General features: G+C 37.6%; 1 protein-coding gene across 2 annotated transcripts in view; it reads right to left on the reverse strand.

Moving 5' to 3' along the window:
• Positions 1-1,610: 1,610 nt before the first annotated feature.
• CYP39A1 (cytochrome P450 family 39 subfamily A member 1) overlaps positions 1,611-25,173 on the reverse strand; it is an 88,115-nt gene continuing 64,552 nt past the window's right edge. For both annotated transcript variants that reach the window (XM_069487873.1, XM_069487872.1), the window contains exons 11-12: positions 5,411-5,498; positions 1,611-2,481 (exon numbers count right to left, since the gene is read on the reverse strand). In XM_069487873.1, coding sequence (XP_069343974.1) covers positions 2,410-2,481; positions 5,411-5,498 — 160 coding nt within the window. In that variant the 3' untranslated portion in view covers positions 1,611-2,409. The remainder of the gene's footprint in view (positions 2,482-5,410; positions 5,499-25,173) is intronic.

The raw sequence follows: 25,173 nt of genomic DNA on the forward strand, positions 1-25,173 counted from the left end.
GCTTTCCACGACAACACTATGAGAGGTTTTACAAAATGCCCGCTATTCCAACATGGGCTTTTTCTCACCTCATCTCAGAACACAGGTGTTCTGAGAAAAAAAGTTCAATAATGAGCCATGAATATGAGCTCATTGACATTACCTTATCGTCTGGCGGCAGCTAAGGTGCTGTCTTAGGGATACCTGTGGGGTTGGGATTCTGTTCTACAGCACACATTATGTGTCTGCTATCATGTGAATGTTCCTTCCAAAACTCGTGTTGAAATTTCATTGTCATTGTGATGGCCAGCATTGTCCCCATTAGCTAGGATGCCCCAAGAGCTAGAACACACAGGTTTGGGAACACAGGGATGGAAATAGGATTGACCCTCAGCCTAACTCTGATTTCCCAGAATTCAACAATTCAGTGAAAGCTCAGACTCATTTGCACTGACTGTCCCAGAGCTTCTCTGACACCACGAACATTTGCTCAGTTCACACACAAGTGTAGCTTGGACGTGAGTTAACCTCCCCAGGGGTAATCATCAATGAGTGGAGGACAGGATAAGTCAGTAACTGCTCCTACTTCCTACCCCTCAGGTGGATAATTATGGGGGGCACTGTATATGCTTCTCAGGTGATCAAGGGGAAATTGAGCCCCCAATGCTACAACATTTTCCTCAATAACACACCCCTAATAGCGGCTTATTCTTTCCCTAATCCCTCACTTCTGCTGCCTGGTAAAACCTCCCAAATAAACTATCTGCACACAAGTCCTGTCTCGGGCTCTGCTTTTAGGAAAATTCCAGTTAATAGCTGAGAATGTATTCTGAATGTATATTTACATGTAATATAAACCCCCAGGCTAGGGAAATAAAAAGAAATACGGGACCTCCAAGTATATTTTTCTTAACTAGTCATTATTCCAAAGCTCCACAGATCTCCTGTGTCTGCATTCTTTTTTAAAGTGCATAACATTTTCAGCCAACATTCATCCTTACTAAGCAAAAATAAACAGATGAACACTAGCTCTGAGTGACTGCAAATTTAGCTGAAGTGGACATGATAGGCAAATAGAGCACTTCACTGTGAATCTTGGCTGTGTGGGAGGACAAGCCTTCCTGCAGAACACACCTGCCATATTTAGTAGAACCGGCCAGGTTATGATCTGCGGCTCTCAGAGCAGTCGTGTACTTGTACACTGCTTCTGCAGCCCCTCGGATTCCGGATCCCTGAGCCTGCTAAGCTAAGTGATGAGCTGCGAGCTGAGCTTCAGAATCACTACGGTAGTTTGGAAGAGTTAATGCACCTCAAAGTACTTAATTTTCTCCCAGGGAGTCATGTGCTTGTTGGTAGGAAATGGATGACTAAGCAATCATTATCAACCCCATGGGATAATTCTAGCACAGGGAAGCAAACACGCCAGAGAGGAACAACATGCACTACAAAGCTTACTTACTATGAACTGAAAGAGGCAAGCAGCATTGAATACTGGAGGATAAATCATGACATCACTGTTGACTCTGTTATTAGTGTCATATGTTTCCCCTGAACATGATAGGATTTCTCTTCTAGGTTTCATGGTAAATATTTCACATTGAGTCTTAAGTAATGGATTCCACTGCATTTATTTGCCTTGGCACATCATTGTATTTGTATTTCTACATATTAGCACAAATATTATCTCTGCCAAACTATAACTGCAAACACCTTGAGTCAAATGACTGTTTTCACCTTAATTAAAATACAAATCAATATATCAATCAACATGCATTTATTGAATATGCCTTGTAGAGAAGGTGCTACCCCGGGCATAATGGGATGCAGAAATCAGCGTAAGACATGATCTTTATCCTCACAGGTCTCAGAAAATATCATTTTATTTACACTTTTAGCATTCATATTTTTAGCATCAGACATGTTTACAATAAAGAATTATTTTAGCTTAAGAATTCCAAATGGTAGTTGAGAATCATAATGAGAAAAATAGAAACTCTCTAGAAATCATTTCATGATTTAATAATTTTTTTAGAATCTAAGACTTTGTCTTTTCAAAATAGAAATTTAAGTACGTTGCCTTCACAGTGAATTTAGTGTGCTAAGATTTTCACCCAAATGACATTATTTCTATTTAAAGTTTTAATATATTTATGCATAAAACCCAATTTCTTCAAAAATGCTTTTTTTAAATCAATTAAACATTTTCTCTAAAGCACATATTCAGGTCTCTATATCACTGAGAGTGATATCAGATTCTGGTATACTGTTGAAGACACCAAACACTGCAGCATTTGAACATTTTCTTTAAGCCCTAAAACAAAGTGAAGCAGCATGTTTTAGCAGAGCGCAGGCCTAGGCGCTGCCAGCTTAGCGGATGGGGGTGACGTCACTCCTCCAGAAGGCCCTGGCCCTCTTGAGGCCCAGCAGATGTCATATTCTCTGTTTATATTCAATTCGGCATTGCCCTTCTGGCTGGGGGACACCCACCAAATGGAGAGAACTCTGAAAACAAAAAAATGCCAAGAAATACAGAAATTAAGAGACATACGCCAACAGTTAATAGACCTAAGGTTTATTCAATTGTAATTTTCCCTAAGAGGTACAGAGTTCAAGTTTTTAAGGTTGGGAAGTGTGTGTATCAATGAATTTCACAAAGTCAAGCATCAAGTTTAGTCTTCCATTCAAGGAGCAGAAAAGGAGGAAAGTCTCTTATTCTAATAACAATCTCTTCACAGCTTCACACGCCTCAAGGCTATGGGCCTGCCTTCCACCTTCTGGCTAAAGAGGATAGCACAAATAAGGCTCTTTTACATTTCTGGCCCCAAAGCTGTGACACTTCATTTATAATTGCTGAGTGAGATCTCTATGCCATATAATATAGGTGTTTAAAAACTACGTGGAGTTGGTGATATGAACCACTGTTACAGTGCACTTATGACCAAGACTTTCCAAAAGGATATTTTGTGGGTTCCAAATGTTCTGATTTTTTTTCTCTCTAGTTAGGAATGAGGGATGAATCTGTGTGGGGATGAGGGGAGGTTAGCCTACAGTAAATAATACAAAGATTTTTGAGGCTTGGCGGCTTGAAAAAGAAAAGCAGCCTGTTCTGTCAATCTTGAAGGTTGGAGGGAGAGGAGGAATGAGGAGAGAGGAGGTGGATCCCATTTAGATCATCAGTCTGTTTTCAGGTTTGAATGCAACAGGGCACAGAATGGGCTCCCTAGCAAGGAGATTCTTAGGAGAGTTGTTAGAATGAGTTGCAGGGTTCTCGTGATCCCAACAAAATTGCATACACAATTTTGTGTGTATAAAGAAATACGTACTTTTCTAGAGAGGGGATCTATAAGTTTTGTGAGATTTTCTAAGAATCTATGATCCCCCAAAAGGTAAAATGAAACAAAACCAACCAACCAACCAACCAAATAAAAACCCACTATGTTAACCAAACCGTGCTTGCTTTTGCAAGAGAACTGAAGGTGTCTTTTCATGAATGCTCGAAATGGAATAGTGTCCACTGCCAGCATCAGAACACTGCTGCCCAATCACCGGTCCTTAAAAGGTTCGTAGTATTTCTGTATTGTTTGGTTCATAATGGGAAAGAACTGACACCAAATTAATTTCTTAAAGACCCTTTGAGGCAAAATAAGACACTGGGCTGTTGCAAAATTAAAATTGGGGATTCTAGGATTTAATTTTTTCTACCACAGCAAGTCAATTCCTTTGGGGGAGTTGGTTTCCAAGTCCACTGACTTCTCAGAACATGCTTTGACAACCCATCCCCTCAATTTCCTAGAGAAGTCTGTTTATTTGAAGGTTATTTCCTGTTATTTTTTGAGCACCTCATTTCACGATTTATTAAAACAAGCCCAATAATTAAATAATTTCAACTGATCTCTTCCTAGAAGAATTGTGAAATAAAATGCTGAGATCACAGGAATTCACTTGTGTTTTTTTACAAACTGAGATAACATTTCTTTTAAAAAAATGTTCTTAGTAGTGTGAAAACATATGTAAGATGTATATAAAATAGTATAAGTAATTAAATACAGTTAATAGAATTCTTAGGAAGAAAGTACTAGGAAAAATCTTGCCAAAGGAGTTGGTCAAAATTACTGATCTCCACGGTTTTGACAAATATCATCCTTCTAATCTGAAAAGGCATCCCTGTGACCTCCTGCTGGACAACGGTGGGAGAATTGTAGGATGTTGAGTCAGTCCTGGGTAAAATCGTGCCATCTAACTTGATGGACCAGGAACTAGTATTTATCTATAAAGTCTGGCCCTAATGTTTACTTTGCCAACAATAAGCCAAAAACCTTTGTGAAGGGTGTTTTGTGTTCCCTTTCATTGTGAGTTCTGAGAGCTCTTCATCAGTGATAATTACTTGCACTCAAAATAGAAGTGCAAAAGAAATTAAGGGAAAGTGCTGAAATGTGCATATTTGTGAGTAACATATTTTCTGTCACTAACATACTTACATAATTTCTACTGAAATGTCACCCAAGAGTTTTACTTAACCCTCCATTCATTAGCCTTATTATATCAAGAGTAAATCAAAGCATAAAATGCTGTATGAGTAGCCCTGAGATTGCAATGCTTAATTTCTGAGCTTCAGCCTCAGTTTTAATATTCATAACACTTTTTATCCAGTTTTCAAAATTACTTCTCAACATTTGGAATTCAATTGAACTTCCCCTTATTTCTCACAACAGTGGTCCTCAAAGTGTGGCCCCCAGACTAACAGCAGCAGCAGCAGCACCTGGAAATTGTTAGAAATGCAAATTCAAAAGCCTCCCCAGTTCCTACTGGATCAGGAAGTCTAGGGATGGGGCCCAGCAGTCTGTGTTCTACCAAGTTCCCCGCTGACCCTTATGCTTATGTCAGTTTGAGAGCCACTGGTCTAGTAGAACAGACCTACAGAGGAATTAAATGATTGGGATATTCAATGGTCAGTGGTAGGAATAAAGCCTCTTCATTTCTGTTCACTATTTTTATTGTTGAGTTAGTTTTCTTCCACACCATTGCTTGCTTTCCAAATGGACCAAACGCTATGACTTGCATCCAAAACCGATGGTTCACTTTTGGACCTACAAACATTCCTTTCTAAGGAAACAAGGCCAAAGTCAAGGCCACATTTATTTAACCCAGAGAAAAGGGTCCAAACTAGTAAATTAATTGAAGAGCTCCTAACATTGGGAGTGGTGGAAACACTGCTATTAGATGTTGGCCAGGTGGTGACGGGACACATAGATTAGATCCTGAATTAAGAGGACCAAGTATCTTCTCAATCTGGTTCTATCTAAGGCACCTGTTGAGATCAGGCCTAAGTGAGGAAATCAGTTAGCTCATCTCTAGTAATTGAAACCAAGGGGCTAGAGTTTATGTCAAATTTGAAAGTCATCATGAAATTCAAAATTCTGAAAATACTTGCCTGTTTTGGTAATGGGTCCAGAAGACTACAGTCATATTTGTAAAGCATTAAGATAATACATATTTGAATCTCTAACAGAGCAAACCACCTGAAAGAAAAATATAAAATTGTTACTTGATTGATTGCAAAAGATGCATAAATATCTACCCACAGAGAATATCTAGAAAGTGTACATATTTCAGAGAAAATATACTGCTGACTGAATGAAAAAAAAAAATGTCAAAGCTTTCAAAGAATTAAAGTTAGTTTTATTCAGAAGTCTTACTGAGGACCATAGACCAAGGCTCCAGCCCAAGAGGAGTCTTTCAGAGAAGTTCTGTCAGACTCTTCCAAAATAGTATTTCAGCTCACATTTTATACCGGTGGTGGAGGTTCAGTTTGTGCAAAATCACATCACATCTGCTCAGAAGATACATTAAAGCAGAATCACATCAAGGTTTAGGTATAAGAGTGTATCTGGTTAGAGTTTGCAAGGGCATAACCACTAACCTTGGCAGACAGTATCTTATGTGTAAGAAAAGGCAAGGACCAGGGTCATTTATCTGTTATATTCTTTTAAGAATATAGTTACTCAGGTAAAGAGATGTAGGGGCTGTGGGCTCTGTCCTTCTTCTTCTTCAAAGCATCCCTCCAGAGAGATGCACATTGTCACTCAGTCAGGGGCTTTGTGCAATTAAAGCCCCATTCTGACAGGCAGAATGAGCACACATGACTTCTCACATTTGTTACTTGTCTCACAATACTCTTCTTTGCAATATAATCTTTTACTATTAAAAGGACAGAGTAAGAACATACTGTTCTTTATTAATACCACCACTCCACAGGGTAGTTATAATGATTAAATTGCTTTAAAATGTATGTAAAATGCTTCGCCAGTGAAAGCACTCAATAAATGAAAGTTCTTCCCTAAGTTTTAGAACTATGCTTTCCAACACTGTGGCTATTTAATTAAATAAACAAAATAAAAAGTTGCACTAGCTATATTTCAAGTGCTTAATAGTCATATGTAGTTCCTGGCTACCACATTAGACAGTGCATATTTAAAACATTTCCACGAAAACAGAAAGCTCTATTGGACAGTCCTGCCTGGGTCTAGACTCCAGTACCCACTGAAAATTACTGCCTGAATGTCCTATGGGCACCTCGTTCCCCAAACCTCCAAATCTCCTCTACCTTTTGTAATCCTTGTCTCAAGAGTGCCCAAGCTTTTTGATCACACACCCCTGATAATAAAATATTTGATATTAAATAAAAATAAAATATATACCCTACAATATATTGATATTTATTTATATATATATTTTTTATTTCAGCTCATTATGGGGGTACAAAAGTTCAGGTTATATACATTGCCCATGCCTCCCCATCCCCCTGAGTCTGAGCTTCAGTTGTGTCCATTCCCTAGACAGTGCACATCGCACTCATCATGTAGGTATGCACCCATCCCCTCCCCCCACCCCATCCCCCCCAGTCAGAACTTCAAGCGTGTCCATTCCCCAGGCAGTGCGCATCGCACTCATCAAGTAGGTATACACCCATCCCTTCTCCCCAGCCCCCACCTCTGTCCGATACCCAATTGGTGTTATTCCCAAATGTGCACTCAGGGAAACCAGTTTGCTGGTGAGTACATGTGGTGCTTATTTTTCCATTCTTGGGATACTTCACTTAATAGAATGGGTTCCAGCTCTCTCCAGGAGAACCAAAGAGATGCCATATCGCCATTATTTCTAATAGCTGGGTAATATGTATGCATACTAGTGACCAGTTTATTGCCTACTTTCTATGACATATACAAATAGAAACTAAAAAACCAAGAAAAGTATAAATGAAATTCTGCTATTTTTTGTTGTATCCCATGGGTTGTTTTGATCTCTCTGCAGGGTAGGTAACCCCTTTAAGATTCATAGCTCTTATTGAATACAATTAGTCCAACGGGCCAGAAAACTGGGAGTCATCAATTCTCAATCCTCTCAATCACACTTCACATTCAGCTAGGCACCAGGGCCTTTTGTTGATCTCCTAAATAATTCTCCAATCCCTCCCTATATCCTCTGTCTTCAGTCCCTGCACTACTCCCTTGGTGTAGTTCTTAAATTATTGCCTAGATTACTTCATCATTTTAGCTTCCATATTGGTCTCTTGCTTCCAGTTTCACTTTCCTCCAATCTATCCTCCACTCCACCACTGGAATAAACTTTCTAAAACATATACCATCACTGTTTCCTTATTTTACACACACATACACATAAGCAGGATCTTTCCATGCTTCCCATTCCTTTCCAAACACCATAGCAGAAGGCAGCCAGCCCTTGCAGATCCATCCCCGACTTACCTCTGCAACCTCCTCTCTCCCAGAGCCCCACGTGACATACATGCTCTTGCCACACTCTATTACATGACATTTCCGGAATGACAATGTTCTATAAGCCCCTAGCCTGTCTGAGGCTCAGTCTCCTGGAAACATTCCCTCATGGCTCGCCTCTGGGCTGAGGTGCCTGTCCTCTCCATTTCTCTGGTTTCCTGTTCACATCTCAGCTGTAGATCCTCCTGCACTGAATTGTGATTGCTCATTAGCCATCTCTCTCCTACAGCACAAACTGTATTGTTTGGCCTTAGCATGGTGCACAATGATGCCTAATAATGTTCATTGAATAAATGAATAGACAATGGAAGGTGATGCCTTCCATAAAACAGATTAAATTTCCTGACCTTTCTACCTTTGTTTCTGTGGCACTTTAAATATCTCTCAACTAATGTTCTTAACCCATAATCCTGCTATATCCTATTATATTGCAATTAGGAATTTGAACATCTGTCTCCCCTTATAGACTACAGTCTTCACAAAAAGCAGGAACCATGTCTTATTCATCTTTGAATCCTCAATGTTTGTTGCTTGGATGAGTGAATGAATGACCCTGAACAATCTGATGTTCATATAAAATAATTAGATTTTTTCTCCCACTGGTGTTCTTGAAACATCTTAACTATATTTTATTTCAAATGAAACCTGGAGTACTCCAGGTGTTGTTATAACCCACTTGAATACCACATCAATTCTTCTGCAATATTTATAGTGCAAAATTTAATCCTATGTTCTGGTAAATGCTAAAGATAATTTGTTCCAAGAGAGTATCAACGTCTATGAAATAGGACACACCCAATATTTACTGATTCAGATCAAATTAAGCAGTGATTCTAAGAAAAAGCAATTTTGCTAATTTGTGTGCAGGTTCAGAATTTCTCACAACTAAGATTTTGTCAAAGTTTTAACAAACTAGAACCTCCATTCCTGGCCATGATAAAGTACCAAAAGTCAGTGTTATCCTCTTCCTTAAATAACCCCCAAACCAGGCAAAATCTACCGTGTAGGACAAAGATCCCCAAGTGAAAGGAAAGAAAACGAGGTGAATCCTATGATTGCTTTAGTTTACTGCCTAGGACAGTTTCTTGGCCACAGTGCAAGGAAGGGAAAACCCACCAAGACCTGACAGTGTTAATTAAGGAGACGGCGATCAAAGTTCAAGCAAGCTAAAAGAGACTAGAATTTGTAGGAGAGAATATCAGAGACGAGGGAGTTTCACAGAGAGAGAGAGCAAAAGTACTCCAGCGATCTAAACACGGGTCTTTTTGAATATTTGGCAGAGTACTGATCTCTGCATGTGTGAGAAGAAATTACAGAGGTTGGAAAAGGATGATGAAAAGAAAGTCAAAGAGCAGTAACCTGAATAAGCCCCACAGCTCACACAAGACGTGGAAGTTTGTGTTCCCACAAGAAAGAGTGTAAAGACCTTTTAGCACACGGAGCACTGCACAGAGTCCTTAAAAGGGTATTGCCTTAGCAGTGGTATTATATTATCTTATGTTAAATACCGCTCTGGAAGTACCTTAATAAAGCTTAAAACAAATTTTGAAAACTTGTTTTTCTAAGCAACTAACCACATGCCGTAATAAAGTCTAAAACTAAAAGAATACCATAAAAGCCAGCATCCATGACACTTACATCTTGCATCTACTCAAAAATTACCAGGCCTAGAAGAGATAAGAAAATGTGACTCAAAAGTAAGAAAATCTGTTCAAAAAAACAGGCTCAGAGATGATGGATACTGGGAACTGTTAATTAAATATACTCCAAATGTTCAAAAAGGTAGAAGAAAACAGCATGATGAGGAGAGAAGTAGAAGATATAAAAAAATAACCAAACTGACCTTCTAGCAACAAAAATATATACCTTAAATAAAAAATATACTGGATGGGGTTAACAGATGATAAGATACTGCAAAAGAAAAGATCATGGAATTTAATTAACATAACAATGGTAAACATTTAAAATGAAGTACATAGAATAACAAGACTGTAAACGAAATGAACAGAGTGTCAGTGATCTATAAAATAGTATAAAGCAGCCTAACATAAATGTAATTGGAGATATGGATGGGCAAGCAGGAAAATATTTTAAGGAAATATTTCAAGGAATTTAAGGAAACATTTTCAAATTTTTGAAAACTATAATTTACAAATCCAAGAAGCTCAATGAATGCCAAGCAAAGGAAACAAAGAAAACCATGCCAAGCAAATCATAATCAAATTTCTAAAAAACAGTCATAAAGGAAAACATTTTAAAGTAGCCAGAGAAAGAAGACACAATAAAAAAAGAACAACAAAATTAAAAGATAACGCAGACTTTTCATTAGAAACTATGTAAGCCAGCAGACAATGAACAGTATGTTTAAAGTGTTGAAAGAAAAAAATAAACCATCAAGGTATAAAGAAAAGTAGTTAATAGGTTCTTTATAATAATGCACTAACTCCACTGTGAAAGAGGCCAGCTTGGATAATCTGCAGCAAATATTTAATTTCCTCCTTAAGGATTTAGATTATACCATGTATTAGGGAAAAACGATTATCTTTGGGAGATGTGAAAGGGAGAGAGATGTTGAAATGACAGTCAACCATTCAACAGAGAATTCGAAGAATTAACATTTGGACAGATCTTAAGGACATGTGTGCCTGTGTCCACCATGGACTGTTTGGAGGAACTCAAGACCCAAGGACACCCATGGACAGTCCTGCTGAAAGCTACGATGTTATCCTATACGCAGACTTTGAGAGATGTACTCGTGGAGAAAGGGAGATGGGTCTTGGAGTGAAATCATCTTCTCAGGGGAGGGATGAGGCTGTGGCTATTTTGTAAAAGAGACAAGCACAGTGCCATGTAAAGGCACGTAAGGTTAGGAATAAGTGACTTTCTGTGAAGTGCTCAACTTAAATACTTTTCTCTGGGACTATGGAAAAGAAATAGCTCATGTACAATTTTAATATTTCCCTATCTATTCTGTAAAAAAAAAACTCAGTCAGAACTGATGCACTGGCACTGCCTTGTGTGATGGCGCAGTGGAGACTAAAGAAGTGCTAAAATGGCAGGACGCAGGAGTGGCCTCACTTTCACCCTGCTGCGCTGCCCGCGGTGGTGTGAGCAGCAGCCTCCAATCTTTAGCGAGGTGGGTGGCAGCAGGTGGAGGAGCCGGAGTACAGCAAAGGTTGCAGAACACCAAGGGTCAAATTCCGAATGGGTAACTAGGACGTGAATGTCACATTGCTGTCTTTTCTCCCTTCTCCTCCTGAAAGGGAGTGACTTTTCTTTTTCTTTTAGTTTGAATGTCAGCGAGTGACTTTTATGGGAACAGTGAACTGATATTTAGATTACACACCAGGAGTTCTTACAATAAAATAAGATCTCCATTCATTTATTCATTCATTCATTCAATATTTATTGTGTCTTTTTATGTGCTTTGTATGCTTCTAACACTGAAGTTACCCCAGTAAACAAAGACAACATTCATGTTCTTATGAAGCTTAAACTCCAGTAGAATACAAACTAGTATTAATAATATAATAAATAAGACAAAGAGAAAGGGAACGATGGAGGTGTGGGCTAAAATATTTTAGATAAGAAAGGCCTCTGGGATGAGGTGACATTTTAGCAGACAATGGAATAAAGTAAGAGGGTGAGCCGCAGTGAATACCTGGGATACAGTATTCCATGGAGAAGAATTCAAAGGTATAAAAACCCAGAGGTAGGACAATGAGGAACAACAGCAGGCTTGTGTTACTAGAAATGGTCAAGAGAGGGGAATGCCAGAGAAATATTCTAGTGATATAGAGAGCCTTGTGGGGGCATGTTAGAGATCTCATTGTATTCTGTGAGATGGGAACTAATTGAATGGTTTTAAACGATATGACAAATTCTGAAAGAATCGTCTGCTACTTTGAGAACAAAATATAGAGTGATAGGGATGAAGACGGATTAGGAAGACATTACAGTTTTCCAGACAACAGAAAGTGGTGACTTGGAGTAGGATGGGAGAAATATTTGTGAGCCATAGTTCGAGTCTGGAGATACTCTGTAGGATGGTTTGCACTATAGATGTAAAGAACATAAGGGAGTTAGGATGACTCCAAAGTTCTTGACTTGAGGAAATGCAAGGATACAGCTGTTATTTACCTCAGCAATGGGGAAGGAAGAGTAGACTGAGGGAATTGTAATCTGGAGCCCAGTTTTGGACTTGTTAAGTAAAGGTTTCTACAAGCAAGTGCCTTCTAGACATCCAATGGAGATGGCGAATGGAAGCCCAGTAAATGAGCCTAGTGTTTAGAAAGGATTCACTCAGGCTGGAGATATAAAGGATATAAATATGGGCGTCACCATTATTCAGACAATTATTTAAAGCCATGGGACGGTATGAGATCACTTAGGGAGTGAGTTAAATAGAAAAGATAAAGAATCTGAGGAGAGAGCCCTGGGATACTCCAAAATGTGGGGGTCAGGAAAGGAGATGGAGGAGAAGTAGCCAGAAGGGAAGAATAACAAAAAGAAGGTGGTGCCTCTGACGCTCCATGAAGAAAGCGTTTCATGGAAGGTAAAAGCCACCCTATCAAAAGGAAAAGGTGGTAAAAAGTACCAACATGTGAAATTAGACATAAAGTTCCAACTTAAACAACCACTTCTCAGCACTTAACTCCCTTCCTACAAGTAAATTAGACGATGCCCCTCTTTCAGATAACCAAGCTGACACTGTGGGTTCAGGAGAATCAGCAGTGACTTCCTCATGGTCAGTGTTTACTTGGCAGCACTAGAAAAATACTGGCTAATTTTATTGTGAATTATAGAACAGTTCTGTTGGTTCCTTATTTTATCCAAGCAAATCCTATTTTATTATCGTTTTAAGCCCTTCTCTAACATTAGCTTGTCATAGGCCAGAGTAGTGACTTCCCACTGCTCTGAGCTCAGCACCCTGGGATAAAGGACCTGGCACTCTTCCAGTCTGCACACCGACACTGCAACCAACAGTGAAGACAGTCAGCGATTTGGAAGGGCAGCGAGGGGGGCCGTGCTAGTGAAGAAGGTACCCTAGGCAGAGGAATAACCTGCTCCAAGGCACAGACTGAGAAGGGGCCCTGGAACCCCTAGGGGCCCACAAGTTATTTACCCCACGCAGAGGTGAGGTGCTGAGAGATGGAGCTGGACAGGCAAGAGGAGTGACTCATGGAGGGGTTTCAATGTGCCACGTGACAGCATAGGGATTTTGATCCTGAAAGTGCTGCAGAGCCAGTGAATAGACTGTACCTATTGAAAAGTGACAGCTATATGTGAAAACAAGGTTCCTTTAAGCATTATTACACACAGGAGGCTCTCAGTAAAAGGGTTTCCCTATCACTAAAAGGGTTTGCTAAGCCAATGAGCAAGGTAAGCAAGACCAAAGTTCGTAAGCTAAGAGCACAATTTTAGGAAGACCACGTATACACTGACTAGAAACAATTAGAAATGGGAAAGGTGAAGTGGGTGAGCAAGTTGGCTGAATAGAAACCTCAGGTCCCTCTGCACGAACACCTAATTTAACCACTATCCACTCAAGCACGCCTATTCAGAAGAACCAAAAGTCAGGTACGCAATCATAATTAGAAATAGGGGCTACCAAAGGCTGGGGGTTGGAGGATTGGGGAGATGTTACTCAAAGGACACAAAATTTCAGTTAGATAGGAGGACTGAGTTCAAGAGATCTACTGTATGTCATGGTGACTACAGTTAATAACAATATATTGTGTATTTGAAAACTGCTAAGAGAGTAGGTTTTAAGTGTTCTTCCCACAAAAAATAAGTATGTGAGATAATGCACATGTTAAATAGCTTGATCTAGCCATTCCACAACATACACATATATCAAAACACCATGCTGCATACCATGATTACATACAATTTTTACTCATTTAAAATAAATAAACTTTTAAGACTTTCAAGTAAAATATGTATTAGAAGAAATCTATAAAGTAGAATGAGAAAAAAAAGGAATGATAGAAAAATTCAAAAGAATAATTAGGAATAATATTTATCAATTTATTAAAATAGTTTTCTTCTACAATCTATAAAGCAGCCTTCATTAACTAATTTTAGTTGCTGTGATGCTTTTAAAAATGATAAAAGTGCATTTTCCTTAAAGATAAACTATTATTTAGGGTTTTGATCGACTCATACTATGTATTTTCAATTAGTAAGGCTTAACTATTTTCTTCTATTTTTAGTATTATTAGTTTACTTACTAAATTAATATCAGATACTAAAATAGAGTTAATATTAATATACCATTGAGTATTACTTCTCAACATTTTGATATATTAAAGAAAAAAATGAATTACTAATACAATAATAAAAACGTGCTGAAAATCTTATTTTATATAAACCCAAATATTTGGGTACTCTAGTAGAATTACTTGAATTATTCACTAAAGTTTTTTAAATTTTTTTATTAGAGACAGGGTCTTGTTCTGTCACCCATGCTGGAGTGCAGTGGGGTGATTATAGCTCACAGCAGCCTCAAACTCCTGGGCTCAAGCAATCCTCCTATCTCAGCCTCCTGAGTAGCTAGGACTACAGGCATGCACCATCACACCCAGCTAATTTTTAAATTTTTGTAGAAATGGGCTCTCGCTATGTTGCCCAGGCTGGTCTCAAATTCCTGGCGTCAAGCAATCCTTCCACCTCAGCCTCCCAAAATGCTGGGATTATAGGTGTGAGCCGCTGTGCCCAGCCACTAAAGTTTTGTTTTTTAAGCCTTCACTATGTTATTGAATTTTGTTGAATGTCTAAAATACCAGAAACTGACATATACATACCTGTGTGTGATATTAAAAGCTTTTTATATCAAAGACAATAGGCTCATAAATTTGTATTTTTACATAAGTTCTTTAGAAGCAAGCTGAGCTATGTTTGTGTGAGTAATGTTTTCTTAATACTTCCTATTGTCAAAACAGTGAAAATAATGAGGCACAGTATTTATAACATTTTTTACACTTACAAGAACAACATTACATGTCTACAAATAAACCTAATTAAAATATAAACATGCTGAAAATTTCTGAAATACTTAGTACTTGTATATTTTCCCCATTTTTAGATAAATATTTGTTCAAGGAATGCTACACAGGCATTAAGAACACAAAGTCCTACAAAACACACTGCTAGTAAAGGCACATGGAGAGACAGAAAGGTAGCAGCTTAAGGTAACAGTATAAGGTAACAATATTAAGTGAAGGTGGAAACAAGGGAAACAAAATTTGTGGTCTGGAGGGAATGTTATAAAACTGGAGTGACTTACATGGAGGTGAAACTTGAGCTAGACCCTGAGGGCAGGACAGGCTTTAAATAAGTAGACTGTGTTGAGGACATTCCAGAGCCAGCAGACAGCACAAGCAAGGGGAGGAATGGACGCTCTGGAGTTAGGGGTCAGCAAGTAGACCCCCTGGGGAGGGCATTCTCAGATGTTCAGAGAGGTACAGCTGGTGTCACATGATGAAGAGCCCAGAGTTCTAGGCTAATGAGCTTGGACAGCAGGCAGTGGTGTCAAGTCTTAACAAGAGAGTGACAAGGAGACATTATTATTCAAGGAAAATGAATCCGTATTTAGTGAACAAGACAGACTGAAAGAAGAGATAATAGAGCCAGGGGGAAGGGTCAGGCACTACCTGATGCTGAGCCAATGCAGAGCTGGTGTAGGAGGAGGGAAGGGACACGGAAGGCCAGGAGGGAGGAGTAAAGGATAATTCCAAAAACCCAGGTGTCTAAGAGAATAATGACACATCTAAAAGAAATAGAGAGTACTGAAGAAATGCTAGGATGGGGGAAATTAATGATTTGAGTTTTGGAAGTCTTGGTTTTGAGACTGAATCTCTCTGTCACTTTTAAAGAGAAAACCTCCCTCCCTCTTTTCCCTCCTAGAAGTCATTGCAGGCAATGCCAGCATGGGCTGGAAAACTGTCACCGATGCCAGGATCAGGGGCTCTTCCTAGTTGCTACCAGCTGCAGCTTATGAAAATAGAATGATCTTGCCCTGGAATTCAGAGAAGGCAGCATACACTTTCACAGGCATCATTCATTGAAGCGCTACTATTCAAGTTAAAGGGGAAGGACTTTTCCCACAACCCCATCCTCCTAAGAAATCTTTTAGGAAAATAAAATCAATTTGATGGCAGTAGGCAAAATAATCTAGACTCGTAGTTCTCAAACTTTAGTGTGCATCAGAATCACCTGGAGGGCTTTTTAAAATACGGATTGCTGGGCCCCACTCCCAAAGTTTCTGATTCAGGAGGTCCAGGACAGGGCCCCAGAATTTGCATTATTACAAGTTTCCAGGTAATGTTAATCGCTGATCTAAAGAAAGTTGACAAGGAGAAAAGGGGGAAAAACATGTTAGCAGATGTAGTTTATTAAACCTTTCAATTTTAGCATACAATGTCAAAATTGCAAAGACTATCACAGTTATACATGAAACACAATGGCTGGGTACCAAACTTTTGATTGGAAATAACGGTGAGGGCATAACCTGGTAGAGTGAGAAGACAGATGCTTTATGTTAAATAAAAAAAAAATGGGAAGAGAAGAATGGGATAAGGGTAAGTTAGATGAGGAGGAAAAGAAGAAAACGTGAAAAATAGAAGAGAATAGGACATATTTAAAGGTGGAAAAGGAGATGAGATAGCAGGTGGGAAAGCAAAGAAGAAAGAACTGGAGAACCTCAGCTCTTCGTAATTTGAGATATTGTTTTCTGTTTCATTGGGAAGATTAAAACTGGCTCCTCCAAGGGGTGCATGCTCTGAGGCCACTATGTTCCAGATTTGCAGCCAAGATTGTTCTAATGGTGATCCTACAGTCACTCCTCCTAGAAGTAAAACTTCCATATGTATGACCTACTAGCTAGAAATTTGGGTACCTCTTTTTAAACCTTCGTTATTTAGGAAAAAAGGCAAAGGAATAGTACTGACTTCATTAAGTTTAAGTACTCACCAAATAGAAATTATCTCATGGTTTATTTTATTTCCAGCTTATTGAGGTATAATTGACAAATAAAAATTGTATATATTTAAGGTATACAATATGATGATTTGATATACATTGTGATACATATATTTTGTGAAATGATTACCAAAATCAAGCTAATTAACATATCCATCACCTCACATAGTTACTCTTGTGTGTGTGTGGTGAGAACACTTAAAATCTATTCTCTTAGCAAATTTCAAGTATACATTGTTATTAACTATAGTTGCCATGCTTAGGTTTCCAGAACTTACTCACCTTATAACTGAAAGTGTGAACCCTTTGACCAATATCTCCCGATTACCCCCACCCTCCCAGCTCCTGTTAACCACCATTCTATTCTGTTTCAATGAGTTCAACCTTCTTTGATTCCACATATAAATGATCTTATGCAGTATTTGTCTTTTTGTGTCTGGCTTATTTCACTTGGTATAATGTCTTCCAGGTTTATCCATGGTGTGGCAAATGGCAGGATTTCCTTTTTCTTAAGGCTGAAAAATATTCCTCTGTGTGTGTGTGTGGGTGCATCACATTTTCTTTATCTATTTGTCCATCAACCGACAGGTTGTTTTCACATCTTGGCTATTGTGAATAATGCTGCAGTGAACATGTGAGTGTAAATATTTCTTCAAGATACTCACGTCATTTTCTTTGGCTATATACCCAGAAGTAGAATTGTGGGATCATATGGTAATTCTATTTTTAATTTTTTGAGGGACTGCCATACTGTTTTCCATAGCAGCTGTACCATTTGACATTCCTACCAACATGCACAAGGGTTCCAATTTCTCCACATCCTCACTAACACTTTTTGTTTCTGGTTTGTTGATAGTAGCCACCCTAATCAGTATGCCAACTTGAAATAAAAATATATAGAGATGACTCTCCAAGCAAGAGGTTTTATTGGAATATATAAGGAATAGAATTGCAATCTGGGACATACGCACAGACCAGGGTGGCCTCTGGTATGTCTGGAGAACAAAGGAAAAAGTTAGGATTTTATTGGGAAAAGAGAAGGTTATGAAAGTTGTTTCCAGAGAAAGTTCATCGGTGTTAGCAGTGTCTTATGAATGCAAGAGCTGGGGGGTATCAGCAGTTGCTAGGCGGACTTGTAATCTTGGAGTTATAGGCCCTAGCACTTTTGTATTGGGACTGTGAGACAGTTTTTTGAAACAACTATATGCAACCTTTTCCCCATGACTTCTTGACTCCATTTTAATTGGGTATGACATAAATGACTTTATTTTGTATACTCAACTTTCACAGGTAAGAGGTGGTATCTCATTGTAGTTCTGATGTGCATTTACCTAGTGATTAATGATGCTGAGCATCTTTTCATGTGTATTGGCCATTTGTATGTCTTCTCTCAAGAAATGTCTATTCAAGTCCCTTATTCATTTTTGAATTGCTTGTTTTGTTGTTGAGTTTTAGAAGTTCTTTTACATTTTGTATACTAACACCTTTTCAGATATATAATTTGCAAATATTTTCTTCCATTTGGTGGGTTGCCCTTTTACTCTATTGATACTGTCTTTTGATGCACAAAATTTTTAAATTTTCATGAACTCCAATTTATTTTTCTCCTGTTGACTTGCCTTTGGTGTCATATCTGAAAATCATTGCCAAATCCAATGTCATGAAGCTTTTGCTCTACTTTAATAGTTTTATAGTTTTAGGTCTTACATTAGGTTTTGATTCCATTTTGAGTTAATTTTTGTATATGGTGTCAGGTAAGGATCCAACATCATTCTTTTGCATATGGATATCTAGTTTTTCCAGTGCCATTTGTTGAAAAGATTGCCCTTTTCCTACTGAATGGTCTTAGCACCTTGTCAAAAGTAATTTTACCATATATGTGTGGACTTATTTCTGGGTTCTCTATTCTATTCCATTGGTTTATATATTCTATCTTGATGCCAGTGCCACATTATTTTTGAAAACTGCAGCTTTGTATTTAAGTTTTGAAATCAGAAGTGTGAGCCCTCTAGCTTTGTTCATTTTCAAGATTGTTTTGGCTACTTGGGGTCCCTTGAAATTCACAGGAATTTTAGAATGGGTTTTTCTATTTCTGCAAAAAACATCATTGGGATTTTGACAAGGATTACAATGAATCTGCAGATTGCTGTGGGTAGCATTGACATCTTAACAATAGTAAGTCTTCCAATCCATAAACATGGGATATGTGTCCATTTATTTATGTCTTCTTTAATTGCTTTCAACAATGTTTTGTAGTTTTCATTATATAAGTCTTAAACCTTCTTGGTTTGGCTAATTCCTAAGTATTTTCTTATTTTTGATGCTACCATAAATGGAATTGTTTTCATAGTTTCCTTGTCAACTTGTACATTGTTAGTGTATAGAAATGCAACTGATTTTTGTGGGTTGATTTTGTATCTTGCTACTTTGTTGAATTCATTTATTAGCTCTAACTGGATTTTTTTATTGTGGAATCTTCAAGGCTTTCTACATATAAGATCATATCATCTTGAACAGAGATAATTTTACTTCTTTCTTTCCAATTTGGATTCATTTTATTTCTTTCTTTCCCTAATTGCTCTGGCTATAACTTCCAGTACTAGATGGAACAGAAGTAGCAAGAGTGGGCATCTTTGTTTTGTTTGTGATCATCGAGGAAAAGCTTTCAGTTTCTCACCATTAAGTATAATGTTAGCTGTGGCCTTGTCATATATGGCCTTTATTATGTTGAGGTACATTCTTTCTATACCCAATGTGTTGAGCATTTTTATCATGAAAAGATGTTTATTTTGCCAATTTTTTTCTGCATCTCTTGAGATGATCATATAATATTTGTCCTTCATTCTGTTAATGTGATACATCACATTTCTTAATTTGCATAGGTTGAACCATCTCCTTGCATCCCAGGGGTAAATCTTGTAAGGCTGGTGGCAGGTACCCCTCCCTTCCCTAATGAAAAAAGAAGAAGCCCCTCCTATCCCTCAATACCCACCCCAAAACTGAAACAGAGAAATTCCTTACTCCTCACGCCAACATCTGCTAGCTGAAGAAGCTCCCATCCCCCAGCCCTAAGAACCTATATAAACCCACTCAGACTTCTGGGCTGGGCGGCTTCTCCGGTCCCACTCCGTGGGTCCCGTGAGGCTCGCCCGGGTCCCTCTCTTGGGACGCGTTACCCCCACCCAGGAGCGCCCCAATAAAGCCTCTTTACTTATCCCTTTCAACTCTGCTCATCTTTCTTTCTCTGGCGCTGGCCACTCCAAAAAACCTTACAAATCTCACTACATGTATGATCCTTTTAATGTGTTGTTTAACTCAATTTGCTAGCATTTTGTTGAGAATGTTTGTATCTATGTTCATCAGGAATATTGAACTGTAGTTTAGTTTTCGGTAGTGTCCTGTCTGGCTCTGATATCAGGGTAATGCTGTCCTTGTAAAGTGAATTTAGAAATATTCGCTACTCTTTAATTTTTTGGAATAATTTGAAAAGGATTGCTTTAGTTCATATTTAAACATTTTGTAAAATTCAGCAGGGAAACAATCAGGTTCTGGGATTTTCTTTGATGAGACACTTGATTATTGATTCAATCTCCTTATTTATTTGTCTGTCCATATTTTATATTTCTTCATGAGTCAGTCTTGGTAGGTTGTATGTTTCTAGAAATCTATTCATTTTTTCTAGGTTATCCAAGTTATTGCATATAATTGTACACAATATTCTCTTATGATCCTATGCATTTCTGTACTATCAGTTGTAATGTCTCTTCTTCCATTTCTGATTTTATTTATTTGTCTTCTCTCTTTTTTCCTTAGTCAACCTAAAGGCATTCTAACTTTGTTTATCTTTTTAAAAAAACCAATTCTGTTCTGTGGATTTTTTCTGTTATTTTTCTATTATCTCTCTAATTTATTTCTGGTTTGATCTTTATTTCCATAACTCTGCTAACTTTGTGCTTCATTTGTGCTTCTTTTTCTAGTTCCTTGAAGTGTAAAGTCAGGTTGTTCATTTGAGATCTATCTTTTTTTGTTATGTAGGTGTTTATCACATACACTTTCTTCTTAAAAACTGATTTTTCTGCATCCCATAAATTTTAGTATGTTGTATTTCCATTTTCATTTGTCTTAAGGCATTTTTAAATTTCTTTTTTGATTTCTTCTTTGACCTTTTGATCAGTATGTGTTGTTTAATTTCCATATATTTGTGAATTTTCCAGTTTTATTCCTGTTACTGATTTCTAATTTCATATCATTAATGTTAGAAAAAGTGCTTGGTATGATTTTAACCTTCCTAAAATTTTTAAGACTTTTTTGTAGCCCATTATATAATTTATTCTGGAGAATGTTCCATGTGTACTTGTGAAGAATATGTATTCTGCTGCTTCTGGATGAAATGTTCTATACATATATGTTAGGTCCATTTGTTCTTAAATATAATTGATTCCTAATGTTTCTTTACTGATTTTGTGTGTATGATCAATCTATTGTTGAAAATGGGGTACTGAAATCCCCTACCATTATTGTATTGCTGTTTATTTCTCCCTTCAGATCTATTAATATTTGCTTTATATGTTACGCGCTGTGATGCTGGATCCATATATATTTACAATTGTTATAGCCTCTTAATAAATTGATCCCTTTATCATTATATAATGACCTTCTTTTTCTCTTTTACAGTGTGTGACTTAAAGTCTATTTTGTTTGACATAATTACAGCTACCTGTACTCTTTTGGTTTGCATTTGGATGGAATATCTTTTTCTATCCTTTCACTGTTAGCCTATGTGTATCCTTGAAGCTAAAGTGAGTCTCTTATAGGCAGCATAAATTTGGGTCATCATCTTCTTTTTTTAATCAATTCAGCATTCTGTGTCTTTTTATTGGATAATTTAATCCATTTACATTTAAAGTAACTTTTGATAGGTAAGGACTTACTATTGACATTTTGTGAAAATTTTCTGACTGTTTTGTAGTTCCCTTTTTTCTTTATTCCTCTCTTGCTGTCTTCTTTTGTGAGCTGATAATTTTTGTCATGGTAGGCTTTAATTCAATTTTCTTTATCTCTTGTGTATCTACTGTAGGTTTTTGCTTTGTGGTTACCATAAGGCTTAAAGAAAACATCTCATAGTTATAACAGTGTATTTCAACCTGATAAAACCAGTCTTCCACTCTACCAGTTGAGGTATCCTAGTGTGCACACAATTTCCCTTCAATTACATACACAAACTCTATACTTTTACCTCTCCTCACCAACACATTTTATGTTTTTGATGCCACAATTTACTGCTTTTTATATTGTGTATCTCTTAACAAAATACTGTAGCTATATTTTTAATACTTTCGTATTTTAACTTTTTCTGCTAGCATTAAAAGTGTTTTATATACCACCATTACTGTATTAGAGTATTCTATATTTGACTATATATTTGGATGGATATTCAACTGAGTCCTCTTTGGGTTAAGCCTGTTTGGGAGCATTTGAGCTTCATAGGTCTGGATGTCCATATTTCTCCTAAGGTTTGGAAAATTTTCAGCCATTGTTTTTTTAAATAAGCTTTCTTCCTCTTTCTCCCTCCTCCTTCTGAGTCTTCTATAATGCATATATTGGTTCAGTTAATAGTGTCCCACAAGTTCCACAGGCTTTCTTTACTGTTTTCCATTCTTTCTTCTTTTTTTCTCTTCAGACTGAATAATTTCAAAAGACTTGTCTTCAAGTTCAGAGATTCTTTCTTCTGCTTGATTGAGTCTGCTGTTGAAATTCTCTACTGAATTTTTCATTTCATTCCCTGTATTCTTCAGCTCCAGAATTCCTTTTGTTTCCTTTTTATCATTTCCCTTTGTTGAACTTCTTGTTTTATTCATATATTCAATAATTGATATTATTGAGTTATCTATCTTTATTCTCTATATTTCACTGAACTTCCTTAGAATAATTATTTTGAATTCTTTTTCAGGCAATTAGATCTCCATTTCTTTGGGGCAGGTCACTGTTCCTTTGGTGGTGTCATGTTTCCTTGTTTATTTTTTTTGTGTGTGTTTCCTGTGGCCTTGCAATGATAACTGCATATTTGAGGAAGCCATCACCTCTTCAATATTTAAGGACTAACTTTGGTGGGGAAAGACTTTCACTTGTGGGTAAGTGTGAGGTTTCTGAGTATATGGGGTGTGTAGCTCTGTCAGCTGACGTCAATGTCAGCAGGACTGCAGAGGTCCTTAGTGACCTGACATGTAGATGTCTCTGGTGGCAACAGTGGTGGTAAGGGGTTTTGGGGTCTTCAGCATCAAAGCCTTCTGTGGTCCTCCTGTTATTCTTTTCCTTAGGTCCTCTTAGGATTTGGGAAGAAGTCCTAGCCAAAGGGATTTTCCTTGGTGCCGGATCTGTTACATGGGCATGCTGGTAGCCACGGAAGCACTGTGTTCCAGGGCTCAGGCACTTTTGTAGCAGCAGTGGTGCTGATATTCAGGGCACAGGTGCTCAGAACAGCAACAGAGCCAGGGTTCTGGGTTCAGGGGTGAGCAAAACTTCTGTGGCACAGGCAAATTCACTGGTCCTGGGGCACAGGCAAATTCACTATGGCAATGGGTGGCATCAGTGTCTGAGATACAGGCATGATCAGTCTTGTTTTGTGATATACTCAAAGTAAACAAAACCCAACTCTTTTTAAAAAGCTATTAAATGATGTGGTTAGTATATGCTACTACAATATTTCATGGAATTCAATAATTCCCGTGATAAAAAATTCACTTTTGAGGAAATTATATTACTTATGATGCCTCTGTTTATAAGTTACAGAAAACACACATTGGACTGGTTTCTATACTTATGGGAATGCACTGCTTTACGTAACTGAAAAAATCTAGTGTTGGCCTAAGGAAGAAATCACTCCAGTAGTGCAGTGATATTACCATGAAGCCAGTTTCCCTCTTCTGCTCTGTTCTGTGTTGTCAACTTCATACTAATATTGTCTGTTCTTATAGTCTCAAAATAGCTGCCAACAGTTTCTGGGGCCAAATGCCTTTATTTAAATCCTGGAGAAAATGATTATTTTTGATCTAGAATTCTCAACAGAAACCCTGGTAGTTAATTGTTCTGCTCAAAACATCTGCCAACATCTAAACCAATCACTATGGGAAGGGAGGGAGGGGAGAGGAATAGAATGTGCTGGTTGGTTAGGGAAGTACTCCATCCCTATAGAGCTGAGGGTAGAATCAGCACCACACAATCCTATGGATCTCCAAATAAAAATTAGGGTTATCAGAAAGAAAGAAGAAGGTATTAGATGATGAGGAGATAATAACCTATGGGCAATATTGTGATATAGTACAGTTTTAATTCCAGTATTCTTTTCCTATGAACAAAATACTTTTTCTGAACACTGAAAACACTTAACTTCTTAAAGAGCATTCAGTTTGATGAAGTGAGAAAGCCCATGGGGGAATAAAAACAACAAAAAAGAGGGAAGAAGGAAGAAGGAAGAAGGAGAAGAAGAAGAAGGAGGAGAAGAAGAAGAAGAAGAAGAAGAAGAAGAAGAAGAAGAAGAAGAAGAAGAAGATACCCAGCGCTACGTGTCCTTTCTTTTTTTCCATACACACATATCCTCCTGTCCAGGTATTTTGTGCACAACAAAGAGACTGGAGATACATTTTGTAAATAAAAGGAAAAGGGTATCCTTTCTGAAATTTTTGCTCAGAAATGAACATGTTTTGTTTCAGAAGCACTTTGGCCTAAGTATGAAGAATCACTCTTGAATTGTTTTTTTCAGTTCTTGACAGACTTAAATCTTAGCCTTATAATGAAGTATGAAAATGAAATGGCCAGGAAATTAATGACTGCAATTTTACTAATGGTTTCTTTATTCCTTTGAGCAAGTCACTGATCCCTAGTATATCAGTAAGAAAAGAGAAGCATGGCTAAAAATTACTAAAGGATTCTAGCAGGCTGGTTCAGCGTCTTGGAATTAACCACATTAACCTTTTTCGTCCTCATTCCTAACTCGCTTGAATATATTCTTCAGGACATATGCACACTGTAGTGAAAATGTTAGGAAATAATTTTACTTAACAAGTAAATAGGGTTCATCTAATTATATATAGCAACTGGAGTTGAGGAGATGCATTTGTTCATGTAACAAATTCATCAGAATAAAATGGATTTTCAACTTGTCATTAAATCCATGGGGATTTGAACTTGTTCACTCCTTAAAAGCAATCAGCTATTTCTAAGTATAAAAGAGAGAAAGCTACTTATAATGCTTCTCAAATACAAGATTGTGCAAAGATACCTTACTGAATAAGGTACAAGCATTAAAATTACATTATATTTAACATGAACATATAGAAACAAATGTGCTCAAAGCATTACAGATCCCAAATATATAGTTGCCTTACTATCATCAGCATATAGGTTTATTACATTCCTATGA

The sequence above is a fragment of the Eulemur rufifrons genome, chromosome 15 (genome assembly GCF_041146395.1).
Source record: "Eulemur rufifrons isolate Redbay chromosome 15, OSU_ERuf_1, whole genome shotgun sequence".
Lineage (NCBI taxonomy): Eukaryota > Metazoa > Chordata > Mammalia > Primates > Lemuridae > Eulemur > Eulemur rufifrons.